General features: G+C 43.4%; 1 protein-coding gene across 3 annotated transcripts; it reads right to left on the reverse strand.

The window, feature by feature from the left end:
• Positions 1-6,362: 6,362 nt before the first annotated feature.
• PFDN4 (prefoldin subunit 4) lies at positions 6,363-13,939 on the reverse strand. Of its 3 annotated transcripts, none has more exons than XM_044455787.1 (4): positions 13,734-13,939; positions 9,790-9,897; positions 8,446-8,586; positions 6,363-6,753 (listed from the first exon to the last, which is right to left on the reverse strand). In XM_044455787.1, the coding sequence occupies exons 1-4, from the start codon at positions 13,755-13,757 to the stop codon at positions 6,622-6,624; spliced, it is 405 nt and encodes a 134-aa protein (XP_044311722.1). In that variant the 5' UTR covers positions 13,758-13,939; the 3' UTR covers positions 6,363-6,621. The 3 variants fall into 3 exon arrangements, with proteins under 3 accessions (XP_044311722.1, XP_044311723.1, XP_044311721.1); XM_044455788.1 differs by lacking the exon at positions 13,734-13,939 and adding an exon at positions 12,742-12,765; XM_044455786.1 differs by lacking the exon at positions 13,734-13,939 and adding an exon at positions 11,484-11,552.
• Positions 13,940-14,348: the final 409 nt, after the last annotated feature.

The raw sequence follows: 14,348 nt of genomic DNA on the forward strand, positions 1-14,348 counted from the left end.
GTACAAAATCCAGAAGACCACCAAAAGATTGGTGGTTGGAGAAAGCAGGGGTGCCATCAGGCAAAGCCTCAAGAGCTAGCCCTGCTCCAGAGAACATTATCTGAACCAATGGGTCCAAATTACAAGAAAAGACCGGCCAGTGAAATGTTAGGAAGAAATTTCCAATCGTTTTTAAGCATAAGCTGAATGGCTACCAATGTAGAATTGCTGCGACTGTGGTTTCTTGTAATGGCAGGGGGTTGGAGTAGAGGATCTTTCTGGCCATACGAAGATAAGAAAAGGCTTGCTGGATCAGATCAAGGGTCCATCTAGTCTAGCATCCCATTCACACAGCAGTTCCCTCAAGCAAAAGTTCCTTCAGCCCAAGCTCTGTGGCAACTGGTGAACAGGTACGCTGGCCACTAAAAAGCTGAAGTATTGATTCCATTTGTATACTGTCCAAATTATGGGGGGGGGGGGGCGGCTGGAATGACCCTGGTTTCTCTTCAAGTGGAAAGAAGGTGGGATATCCATGTAACAAGAAATGCCTTAAATAAATGTAACTTTAAAAATCAAACATACCTTTTCAAAATTGGAGTAGAACCATGGAAATATTAACACACTGAAACCAGAAAGAGCCAGCTTAATCATCAAAACAGACAATTAGAAACCTGCTTGCTGGAAGAAGGTCTTAAGTGGGTATCTAAATATATATCTCCTGGGTGAGGCAAGATGGAGGGAGGGGGAACCACAGAGAAGGCTATTTCCCTGCGAGCTGCCACCCTACTACCAAGCATGACTGTATGCCAAGGAAAGCCTGCTGGATGCCTTCTCCCCTGCAGAGGAGAGCAGGATGCATTCCAATGGAGCCAAGCTCAGGGAAGCAAGGTTCAATTTGGATGCAAGGAAGTACTCCCTGACAGTTAGGACCCCAAGGGTATGGAATGGGCTTCCAGAGGAGATGGTTGAAGCCCCATCGGTGAGGGTGTTCAAAGATAGGCTGGACATGCACATGGTGGGCGTCTCAAGAGCAGAGCCGGCTGGAGCCGGTGTCGGACTAGATGACCCAGGAGACCCCTTCTGACATGCTCTGTTTCTATGTTCTGTGTTCTCTGCTTTGTGATGTTTCAGTTTTCAGACTATGAAAAGGACATGCTAACAGTTAGCATGCTATGACAGATAAATTAACTCTGCAATTAAAGTTTCGTGTGAAGTCAAAGCACTCTTCAGTGGAGGAAACTGCCCATTGAGTCACCGTTCTAAATTTGCCAGTTAGCCCGATTGTCAACAATTGGTCACCTCTGCCTTTCCCAGTGCAGAGACATGAAAAAAGAGGAGGCTGACTGGAAGACAATAAACAATTGTGTCTTCAAGTACTACCTTTTATATACCGTATATACCAGTGTATAAGATGACAATGCCCTACCTATTTTTCCAACAGTCCACAAGCAGGTTCATATCCTCCATGGTGGTGACATCAGTTACTGAGTGGATTAAAAATAAAATAAACTGGCATGTATAATTGCAATGCTCATCTTCCTAATTGCGACAAATCGCATTTTCTGCAGCCATTCTTTCACAAAATGGGTCATAGCTGGTTCCAGTGTTTGCTATCAGTATTCTGGATGTTAAAGCCATGCTGATAATGTTCACAATTTTGAACTTCACCATAAAGCAACCCTGTATCTGGAATGACTTCTACGGCAGCTCCCCCAGCCTAGTGCATTCCAGATTTTGGAGCATAAGCCCCATTCTCCACAGCCATGCACTTAAGCCAATTTTCAGTGTTCCTCTAGCCTCTGACCAGCACATGTGCACGTACAAGGCAGCCCTCTGTGACATCATCTTGCAATCAGTCAAGATCAGTTCAAGGATACAGTGGGCGATGCATGCATTTATCGCTTCAGGCAATTCCTTACATTTGCTAAAGGGCAATTTGTGAACTTTTAAATGTCTTGGTCTTAATCTGTAATGCCATTTTTTAAAATACACTTTGCTTTCCAGTGCTCTCAGTTGACAGATTTAGCTGCTGGTCAAGTGAGTCAGACTGCAACACCCAAGTTACTGACCAGGGTGCCAAAGTAAGCAGGTAGCACATTTGCACTAAAGGATCTGGCTGCCTTCAAGAGCTAGTGTGAATGTGCAGGTCTTGGTATACAGTGTTCTATACAAGTCAGGACCAATCTCCCAGGCCATTATGATCTTCAGAGGAGATGCCATTGACCATGCGCCACCTCTGGATTTCCATTTTGCAGTGAGATGGAGATGGGTTTTCTCTGCAGCCATGTCTGTCCTCGGAAATGATATCTTCTTTGAAGTACGTCATCAACACTGCTAAATTTTATGCATTTTTGCAACCTGATATTTGCTTTCATTTTCCCCTAGCCATCTTGGTTTTATTCTTTTGTAAACCACTTTGAGATTTGTTTCAGAGAGGAAGTACAATGTAAGTATTGTTCATAAATAGCAAAATTAGTAAATACTAAGAGATGCAGACACAGACATGGACCAGGCTTCCGTGTCCAGTCATTTCTTTTGCCTTTTGAAAACTTTGGGTTGTATCCAGCAGTGTCAAGATCCGAGGCTGCTTCAGTGCTCCCTCTGCTGGCCAAGGGCCAGCAGAGCAGTTCTGGTAGTTGCAGAATTCTGTCTTCAGCCCACTGCAGCTGCCAGAGCAATCATGAGTTCCACCCGGGGAGCCTTGGGGACGAGCTATATAAGAACCAGCTCTTCCTTGCAGCAGCTGCCTTGGCAACAAGGTTTCCTCTTGTTGGTGAAATGCTTTCTGTTCTGCCAGACCTGGAACTCTGCTCCTGCTTGCCTTCCTGTGTCCTGCCTGCACCGCTCCCCTCTCTGATTGGTCTGCCTCTCTTGGCTCTCCAATCGTTAGCTTGTCCTGGACTATGGTACCTGTCTCTATGGTCTTGGTTTGCGTATTGGCTCCCGGCTTGACTTTGGACTGTGCTTGTTTTGCCCTGTCTGCCTGGGTCCGATGCCCTTGCCCTGGACGCTGACAGTGTCACAATGCTAGCACTAATAGTAGTATGACAATATAACCCAGTGTTTCAGCAACTTAACTAAGGGAGGGTGGGAATGGTGATTTGCTGTTGACATTCAGTGTCAAAAGGACTTTTTTTTCTTTCCTTTTTAAAAAGGTGCATGAAATTCCTCGTTCTGAAGGAAAATCTTTTTCTTGATTTTCTCCATTGCACTAATTCCATTGTACAAGTAGTGGTTTTACACTAAGCATAACGTTAGCAGCATTAGCATTGAGACATTACTTGAATACTACCGATAGATCCAAAGTTTCTTCCCCTGTGTAAAAGCTTTAATCATGATGTTGTGCAACAGAGACCAAAGAAACATGACCTTGAATGAAAGTGCAAGTTTTATTAGTTTACCCTCAAGCACTAATTTTGAAAAGGCCAATACTGAGTATGCAATCCTCTTCCACCACTTTCAAGAAATGCCTTTGCATGTGGAGGTTAATAAAAAGCATTATTTGGGGATGACATATTGCCCTGCTGTTTCCAAAGACTATCAGGTTGTTCAGAGATGCAAGAAGTCTCAGTTGGTTATGGGCTTTTTGTTTTTACAAGAGTGCAAACTCCAAATAGACACACACAGAACAGTTTTACAGTATGGTTGAGGGTCAAGCAGCATGAAAGGGCTGCTTTCATGTTGCATGCCACTCTCTAATCCATCTTTATCAAGCTTAAAAGTAGACATAGTGGGAGGAGGCAAATTGGGCACTGCCCAAAATCACTTGCCAATCTCCAGATAGTCACTGTGGGTGGGTGGAAGGCTTGGCTATGGGACTCTGGACTTTGGTGCTTAGATCTGGGCCTAGCAGCAATACATTGAAAAGAGAAAGAATGTGAAAATTTAGCTGTTGGAAGGAGAGGGAGGGAAGACGGCACTGTCCCCACCTTTTCACAGTTCTGCACGGGCATGGAGTTACTGGCTGAAAAAAGATGCAGGAGTTGCATAGGTACAAAGATGCCCAGCGTTCAAAACTGCATAACGAGGACTGCAATTAACCGCATTCTTCCTTTTATCATACATCAAAACTGAGAGCCTCAGCAAGCATGTGAATTGTAATAAATCATCTGCACGCAAAATCATGTTCTTTAAGTCAGCCATGTTGGTCCTCTTTCAGCCCAGGCAATTCCATTTCAGAGATTGTCTGGAAAGTGCATTCCCATGGGACAAAGGCAAAGTATGGTGGAGAACAGCATGGTGGAGATTTAGCTGAAAGCTTACTGCCTGCAAGCAGTCAGTGCGGCAGTGGTTCGGGTTTGGACTGGGACATGGCAGAACTAGGTTTTGGTCTCCACCCAACCATGAAGTTTGCTGGGTGAGTTTGGGCCAATCATTTGGTGGTTTCACAGCTTTTGTACGGTTTTTTTCCCCTTCATTCTAAAAGGTTGAAATCCCTCTAAGGCATTACAATTATTGCTATTGTTATCACATTTATGTTATGTCCCTACATTCCTGAGAGATAGGCTTGGCTTGCAGGAACCCATATAAGTCATGGGTTCCACCAAGAGGGAAGAAGTGGGATATAAACATAATGGTTGGCCACATTTACAGAGGATATGGGGATGTGGGTACTTTCATTAATTATAGCTTCATCCCACAGTATGGCTTGAAGGAACATGATGCAGTTTTATTGCTCAAGGTAAGATGTAGTTGTACCAGATACCTAGAAAACCCCTGAGAAATATAAATATGCCATTCTTAAAAGTGTGGCAGAAGTGAGCATGTTTGCTACTGTATACTGTTAATACAGAAAATGGCACTTTTCTCTTTTCTGCCCTAACAGCTTGCTTTTGTTTAAAGTGAGAACTGAGACAATCTAAACCACTGTCATGCAGGCAAGACAGGGAAGTCCATAAGCTGGACCAGAAAGCACAAGCTCTTCTTCTGTTCCTCTGGTATTCTATAATTTACTGCCTCCAAGTATGGTTTCCATATAGTTTTCCCAGCAAACCTGTTCTCCATGAAAGTGTCTAATGCAAATGTATATACTTGTATTTGCAATTCTCTGCCAAAGATAAATATTTTAAAGAAATACTCTTACTCCCTTCTTGAAGTGTGACAGGAGATAACTAGCACTCTAGCGCCATCTTCTGGATTGACAAATTAGCAGTAGCTTCATTATTCCAGAAGTCACAAAACACCCTTTTCCAACTTCGTAATCTACAGCAATTATGGATTCTTCACACGTTTTGCACCTCAACTCCCATCAGCCGCTGCCATCATCAATGATAGACAGGGATGCTGGAAGTTATAGTCCAAAACATCTGCAGCACTGGAGGCTAGGCAAGATTGATCTAAAAGGTTCCCATCAATGTTTGATTTTTATAGTTTTATCTCAGTATCTCCTATATATACGCTAGACATTTAATTGTGAATACACTTGGCCTTGAACAAAACAACCGTCTCCGTTGCCAATTACTTTACTAGACTGGCAGGGCCTTGCAGTTCTATTTTTCTGCAACACCTGGTAAATCTCTAGTCATAGAATAACGGAATTTTTGCAAAATTCCCTATTGATCTTATTTGAAAGCCACCTCAAGTACTTCGTCTTCATCACTTACCACTTATGGCTGAATGAAAAAGCTGCAGAATTGTCTTGTTAACATGGCAGTTTTGGTGTGTTTATCCTAAAATGCCTATCAAACCCAAAGGCCACATACCGTTTTCCTGAGGCGGCAGAAGTGTTCAAAGCTCTTCAGTACCCATTTCTCAAAGCCACTCAGGGGCAGGTCAGAGCTTTGTGCGCCACGCTGCAAATAGGGAGATTGGGAAGTGCAGTTCAACACATCTGGAGGGCACCAGACTGGGCAAGGCAGACTTGCTGAGTTCATAGCAGGAGAGAGATTCAAGCTGGCTGCTTCCAGGGTTACAGCTCGGTCTCTTGGTCTCTTTGCCACTGTCCTCACTGAGATTAAATCAATGGCACTCAAAAATAACAATTACCAAAGGGTACACATCCACTGGTACTTCAGAAGAAATTCAAAATATCCCATTCTGCTCCAGATAAGATATATTTTAAAGACAATAGCTAGACAAGAGCTTTCCTGCAAACATGCTTCCCATTTATTTCATGTATAAACAGAAGAATCGCTGGGTCCAAACCTCATTGCCATGGCTGCCTTTTTGGAAAGACTCATCCAACTGACATGTGAATGCAGCCACACATTCATTTATGTTTTTCTGCCAGAACTGCACTTTGGTTGACTGCTACTGTATGCAAAAATGATCCCTAGCTCACGAGCATTGTTACTGTTGTATTCTGTTATGTTTTGCACTGGTATCAGTGAAATGGTGCAGGTTTTTGGAGGAGGTGTTTAAAAAAAGATGGGCACAGAACACTGTATGCTTGCATCACTTTATTCTTCTTCAATAGAACTTTAAGCACCCACTGTGGAAGATGCAACCAGCAGAATTTGGATCTATTCACGTAAAACATATAAATAGCTATAGCTGTGCAAAATAATTCTTTCATTAAATACATGAAACAGAAGTGAATGTAGTTTAAAAAAATAGAAAACAAAACAAAACCTGAATAAGTGAGGCTTTTCGAAACATCTTTTAAAGAGAACAATTAGTACAAAAATATTGTTTCAAGAATATTTAGTTATCATCTGCCTCAAGATTGATATTGTTTCCAAACTTTGCATAAAGCTGCACTTTCAGGTCTGATAATACTCTCTGGATGGACTCTACACGTGACTCCAAAGCTCCAATTTCTTCCTGCAAGTTTTGCTGCAAAAGAAAAACAGCTAGTGATGCAAGCAAACTGATTTTGGAAAAACTCATCAAAAGAAACAGTTATTTTACTGGACCAATGATAATAAATGATGGATACAGTATATGAACATTTTAAAAATACAATCTTCCACAGGCTCATGGGTTCCACAGCAATAAAAATAAGTTACATATCCAGACTAATTCAAATGCGGCAAAATCCAGCAGTCTACAATAAAAAAGAGGAAGGCCTGAGCAGAACTACTTGGAAAACAACAAAAGCCCTGCACATTGATCGTTTCTATTTATACAACACTGTCCAACTTTCAAGTTGCATGATGGTCTAAACATGGGCTACATGCACTTTCCAAATAAGAACCTTGAGATATTTGCAGTGGCCCTTTGTTGACTAAGCACTTTGGCTTAGCTCAGAAGTCTCTGGTCAATGCAATTAACATAATATTTTGCTTTTAATCTCCCAAATTAGGTTCTGGTCACTTTTTATCTCCTTTGGCATTAAAGAGCACATCATGTTTTTCCCAAAATGCTTGAGGACTCTGCCTGCCTACCTGCCTAGTAAAAATAGATGCATGAATGTCTAGATTGGAACTCAAAGCATATTAGTTATATAAGGGCCCAGAAGCTTTCCAGTGAAGTGAAGATGATGGGCAACTGCAATGTCCACCAGTGCTTATTACTTCAAAACATCAGACTAAACACTACCAGTCTGCCATCCCCATTAAAATACGTTCTTCAAAACATCAAGGAAGACGGATGATAGAAAGTAGCATCAGCCCCAGTGGAGCCATTGGAGCCCTGGCATCTACCTCACCCTCTTGGGTGCTAACGCTAGGTCTGCCGGATAAGACAATACTAGGTTAAACAAACCAGTTGCCTTACTTGGCCTATGGCAGCTTCTTATATTTCTAGATGACTTGGCATGGTGCCCTATAAACAGGGGTGCTATCCCTGTTTTACACAAACTCTAAAGAGCAGGACATTTCATATGATTTAGTATAACTCAGGTTTTCCCAGCCTATTTGGACCACAGTTGGGAATCTGAGAAACTGCTATGGGAACCAACACATAATGGATAGTGCTTTGATGCATATTTGTATCTATGGCTCTCAGGCTGTCTTGGTAACAACATTTGTTTCACGTATATTGGAATGTCACAACCTACCTTTGATAAAGGATTGCCTAATTTGGCCATTTGCTGGTGATACGGTACAGCTAATGCGTCTTTTAAATGTATTTTTATCAATCTGAAACAGTTGCTTCTTTTGGGAAAAGGTTATACAGATAAATTCTGTACTGGAACAGTCTTCTACATTCACTGATGTACTTGGTCTTTTAGGTAATCTACTTGGTTCATGGAGATCAATAGTGTTAATTGATTCTATATCCCCTTTTGACACCTGAAAGACTGATATTACAACAGTGGAAGTATTAACTTGTCTCCTAAAATACAAGGGCTTAAAGATCTGAGGATGTTTTCAATATTTGAAAGGGTGGCATATAGCTTCAAGTCATTTGGGTATTTGGCCCACTCTTGTGGAAGCATATGTATAATTACTAGGAAGTTGTATGCATTACTATATAAAACCATGTACCTAATTTATAAATTGATTTATACAAAATAAAAATTGTGGCACACATGGTTGCAAATGTAACTAATAATCAGAAAGACAGAGACAGAGAGACACTAACCTTTGCCTCCTCTAACATCTCCTGTGTTTCATCCTGGGGGTGGCTAATGAAGACATCTCCTATTTGATAAGGTATCAGTAGCGAATCATCATCAAGCATCATGATGTCATCACATGCATCTTGTAAGTTCTGGAGTTGTTTCTGTAGTCAAGATATTACTCAGTGAATAAACTAATGTAAATGCAATGTCATACAAGTTTAATAAGGCACTGTACCCTTGGAAGAAGGGGTGAACAGTCTGCTGATCAAATTCGCAGATGATACTGGGGCAGTGGCCACAACTGAGGAGCAGGTACTCCAGATTCCAAAAGGATCTGGACAGACTATGCAAGTGGGCAGGAGACAACAGGATGGCGTTCAATGTGGGTAAGTGCAAGGTCTTGCACTTGGGGCATAGGAATAGCTGTCATAAGTACAGGTTAGGTGAAAAGTGGCTGGGGAGCAGCACTTGTGAAAGGGACCTCGGGGTACTGGTTGACTGCAGGCTAAACATGAGTCAGCAGTGTGATGCGGTGGTCAAGAGGGCAAATGCCACCCTTGGTTGCATAGCCAGAAGTGTCACTTCTAGATTGAGAGAAGGATTACTATCACTTTATATGACTCTGGTACTACCGCAACTGGAGTATTGTGCTCAGTTTTGGGCCCCTCATTACAGAAAGGATATAGCCAGGTTGGAGTCAGTGCAGCGTAGGGCCACAAGGTTGGTGGCCGGTTTGCAGGGGATGCTGTATGAGGCGAGACTGAGGGAACTGGGTCTCTTCAGCCTGGAGGAGAATCAGCGGGGATATGTTGGCAACATACAGGTATGTGAGGGGATGTCACACAGAGGTGGGTAGAGACCTGTTCTCCCCTGCAGAGGAAGGCAGGATGCACTCCAACGGAGCAAAGCTAAGGGAATCAAGGTTCCATTTAGATGCCAGGAAGCACTTCCTGACAGTTAGGACCCCGAGGGTAAGGAATGGGCTTCCACGGGAGGTGGTTGAGGTCCCATTGGTGCGGGTGTTCAAAGATAGGCTAGACATGCACATGGTGTGCATGTTGTGAGTGGAACCGGCTGAAGCCCAGGGTTAGACTAGATGGCTCAGGAGAGTCCTTCTGACTTGCTCTGTTGCTATATTTCTATGTACCTTCACACACAATGTTTTGAGTTCTAAATTAGCTGCAGCCATTTAAGAAAAAAATCCTGAGGTCAATGGGTTTAATGCTCAAATCAAGCATTAACTCCTACACGCCACAGAAAACTCTAGTCCACCCATAACAGTAAGAGGTTCTCTTAACTGCATGGGACATATATCTTGGTAACTGTACTGATATGAGTGCTCAGGGACTTTGTAATCGGGTTACCTTTTTATCCTCTATTTCTTCTTTTAGTTCAGTAATTCTGCTGGTGTTTCTGGCAAACTTGTTGATTTTCTGTTGATCTTCAAAAGTGACATTGACGTCTTCTGCTGCCTGCATAAGACCAACAGAAACAGAAAGAGCTCAATACACAAATGCATGAGACAATTATCTGCCTTTTCCATTGCATGAGGATACGTAAAGCTTATTTCAAAGTTCAGCTTCCCAACACTGCCTGCCTTATTTCCCAAAAGATTCTAAACCAGGTAGTTACCATAAACCCAAAAGAGACAAGATAATGATGGAAAGGGAAGAACTATGTTTCCAAGGAGCATGGACCCTCCTCAGGATACTTGTACCCAAGAGTAACCACAGAAAACACCCGAATTCAGAAAGGAATTGTGAGTCTTTAAAAAAAAAAAAGGAAAATGGTGGCAGAACACGTATTTTTCTCCTTCAGGATCCACTTGGCATGTTGTATAGTATGCCTTGTAAATATGAAGACGTATAGGTAGCAGCCTTCAATGGGGAAAAAATTGGGCAGCACTGTAATACATAGTCATTAGTATTGCTGTTTGGTCTTTCCTAGCAAGGTGCTATTTGTTCAATACTGTCATTGCAATACGTTCCAAAGCCCCATTGCTTCATGATTCTAGAAATCATTAAATGTTTAAAGTACTACTGGCCTACTCAACACTAGGGTGAAGAATCTTAAGTTTAAACCAGCCTTGTATGTTATCTCTGGGTGATGAACATATTGCACTTATACACTGCTCCTTTTAATTTATCTGTTATTGTTTATTACAACAAGGATACTGAACCACATCATTAGAAAATAAAAGGATAAACTAGAATGTTACACAATTTTGGATAAGTTTTTTCTAATGGTTAACCCAAGTTACATATATTAATAACACACATATTACTGATGTTAATGCTATGCTTAACACTAGTTGCATATATATTATCTAGCCCTATGTGTTAGTATGTAACACAGCATACCATCATTATTGAAGACAATTATGCATTAGCTTCAAAAATGGTTAAAAGCGATACAGCAAAGAATAACCCTGTAAAGGAAAAACCTGGGATGGGTTGTCCCCTCAAACCCATCATGAAATGCCCCAGGATAAAGGGCCATCTTGGTGCCAAAAAGATGGCAGTGACACTAGGCAGACCAGTGAGATCATTCCACAGATTGGAGGCTACCACAGAGAAGCCCCCGCTCCTCTTGTTGCCACCCTCCAAGCTTCCCTTAGAGTTGGCTCTCCGAGGAAGACCTCTGATGTTGACTATAGCATCTATGGAGATTGCAGATGGGAGGGATGCTCTGTCAAGTATTATTGTCCCAAGTCTTTATAGGTTAACACCAGCACCTTGAATTGGGCCCACAAGCATACAGCCAGCCAATGCAAGAGGGACAGAACCAGTCTTATACATTCAAGTCCCATTATTAATCCAGCTGCCAGATTCTGCACAAGCTGCAGTTTCTGAGCAGCCTTCAAGGAGAGCAGCACACAGAGTACAATGCAGTAATCTAATTTAGAGATTATCAGAGTGTAGGCTACAGAAACCAGGCTATCCTTGTCTAGATTGGGGAGTAGCTAGGCCACCAACCAAACCTGGAAGAACCTGGCCACTGAGGCCACCTGAAGTGTAAGTGACAAAGATGGATCAAGGAGAAACTGCCAAGTACAAACCTGCTCCTTCAGGAGGGATGAAACTTCATCTAGAACAGGTTGAAAACCCTTCATCCACTCAGAGGACCCACCCACAACAGCATTTCAGTCTTGTTTAGATTGAGTTTTAATTTGTTATGGCCAGGCACAGGTTTAGCATAACCACAGCTTTACCTGCTGAAGATGAAAAGGAGAAATTGTAGTGCATGCATTTAGCAGACCAAGAGCAATGCACTCCAAAACTCCAGATGACACCACCCAGCAGTTTCACATTGGTGTTAAATAGCATGGGGGACAGAGCAGACCCACAAGGAACTTCACACTGAACTATTCACAGGGTTGAGCAATATTCTCCAGTACCATCTTCTGAAGACAGCCCTTCAAGTAGGAGCAGAACCACTGCAGCACAGTAAAGCCCACTCCCAACTCAAAAAGTAACTCCACGGCAGACAGAAATGAAAGTCATTGAGCAGTCCAGAAGTATCAAGAGGGTCACATTTCCATATGTCATGATCTAGGCTGCTCTGGCGGCCAGAAACGAAACAACTACCACCATATTTTCAGGGTCAGTCCCAGGCCCTATTGGAGCTCTCAGTCTACTGTTGAGCACCAGCTGGGAGTTCTGCAAGAAGAGCTATATAAAAGCAAGCTCTTCCCTCCAGAACTGGCCTCAGCGATACAGGTCTGTTTGTAGCTGTTGTGCCTGCCTCTTGCCTATCCTGTATCCTGCCTTGTCCTGTTGCCTCAGAAATTCAGGTTTGCTAGCTAGGTGTGGTTCAGCTCCTGCATCTTGCCTGACTCTTATTGCTTTTGGTTGCTGTTGTCTCCTTCACCTCGCCATGTACCCTGTCATACCATGTAACTTGTCTTGCTGTATATCCTGCCTCAAGTGTCTACATCTTGCCTGATGCTTGCTGTCTCCTGCTCACTGTCTCTCTCCAGCCCTGTTATCCTGTCCAAGGTACCTGCACCTCTACTTGTCCTCCTGGTTCTTAACCCTTGGCTTGTTCCTAACCATGCCCTTGTTCTGTCCCAATCCATAATTTGCTTTCAGCCTGTACCACAAGTCCAAGCATTCCCAAGCTCAACCTGTTTGGAGGGCACCAGACTAGATAGGCTGTTTTAAAAGGCAAAAAGCCTGTGTTTCCAAGTAGGGCGTTCTCTTCCATGGTCAGCCAAAAGAGTTCCCTTTTCTTGGCAGACTAGTTAAAAATAAAAAGCTCAGGCTAGTAACTTGGGTGGGCTTACAATACTAGCCTAAAGCATTTTTATTACTTACCATTATTTCTACTACTTGTTTTCAGATCACCTTAGTATCTTCTCCAAAATCAAAAAGGGAATGTGTTCACCAAGCATCAAAAAGCAAAGCAAATGCCAATAAGCATTTCCCTACTAGGAAATCTACCTCACAAGGTTACAGTGAAGATATAAGTGGGATGGAGAGACAGAAGGCCCTATACAAGCTTCTAGCAACAAAGATTGAGATGTAAATATCTTTAATTAGTACCACCCTGCCCCACTTATGGTGCCAGGAAGTAATTTATGGTTATGCTGCTGCTGTACTCTCTTGTAGACCTTCACCTTAGAAGCATAAAATGGGAGAGGAAATTCACAGATCCTCTCTTGGGTCCTTGGTAAAAAAAAAAAACCCTAAAATAAAAATGTAACAAATAAATACACTTCCAATAAGTTTCAAAAAAGGGCTTCATCATCCTTAGCCTACTCCCGTTTTTGAGTGTTTTAAGGCTGCAGCAGCACCGGAAGGAATCTTCCGACATTTCTGGAAAAAGATAACTCTCCTTTTCCAGGGACCTTATTTTCAAAAAGCTCTGGACTCAACACACGTGTGTGAGGGAGTGCACACGTGCTCTTAGTCACCTGGGAATACTCTCATTTTTAGGGGATGCTTGTCCCTTCCCCGTTTCATGTTTCCTGGACCACAGTTCCTACACCCCAACGCCGACCCCAGCAAGAGTGATGGGAATTGTAGTCCTGGGAATCTGGAGGGCGCTAGGCAGGGAAAGACCGCACTGGCGTCAGGAGCTACTCCGAAGAGCTACCCCTCCGAGCAAAGACCAGCCCCGAGACTGTTTCGCTTCCACGCCCCAGACCACGAAAGGGAGAAGAGGAGGGGAGCAAGCAAGGCCGGTGGCTCTCCAGCCCGGCTCCACTCCCTCCCTCGAGTCCACCGGCCACGGGAGCCAAGAGAATAAGGCGACCCGCCTCAGCAACAAGCAGCCCAACTTCCCCGCCCCGCTTCAGCCTGCTCACCGCTTTCTTCATGGTGGCCGCCATCTTGGGGACTGAACTATCGCGCCGCTTCGGCAGGGGGCTCCTGATTTACTATGGGCGTTCAGGATGAACGAAGAGGCCGCGCGTTCTTTTTTGCGGCAGAAAGCGAGTTCACGACCGTTCCGCCACCGCTCTCCCTTCTTTTCTCCCCCTCAGCCGACGTTGGTATACTCCTAAGTTAAAGGAGAGACAGAGTATCGTGTCGGCCGACAGAAAAAGAAGAGAAACCCTGCGTATTTTGCAGGTTGCAATGCCGACGGGATCCGGCGGGTGGCATAGCGAATCTGATAATAAGTTAGGCGCTGGCAAAGAAGCGAGGAAGCAGTCGCGGCAGGATGACTCAATAATAGCACATATACATGCATGTGATATTAAAGCATATAGACTTGCAGTAATAATATGTGCATTTCCATAATAGTTGACTGGGGATTGCGGAAGTTGTAGTCGAACACATCTGGAGGGCACCTGGGTGCAGAAGACTGCAACGAACTAAAAGTTAACCCTTTCTCTAAGTGTGCTTGCTAATGTAGCTAAAGGGGCACTGTTCATGGATGCGGGAGATGTATCAGCCGACTTCAGGGTCATCCCTAAGGT

This window comes from Varanus komodoensis, unplaced genomic scaffold (assembly GCF_004798865.1).
Source record: "Varanus komodoensis strain SLA01 unplaced genomic scaffold, ASM479886v1 scaffold8, whole genome shotgun sequence".
NCBI lineage: Eukaryota > Metazoa > Chordata > Lepidosauria > Squamata > Varanidae > Varanus > Varanus komodoensis.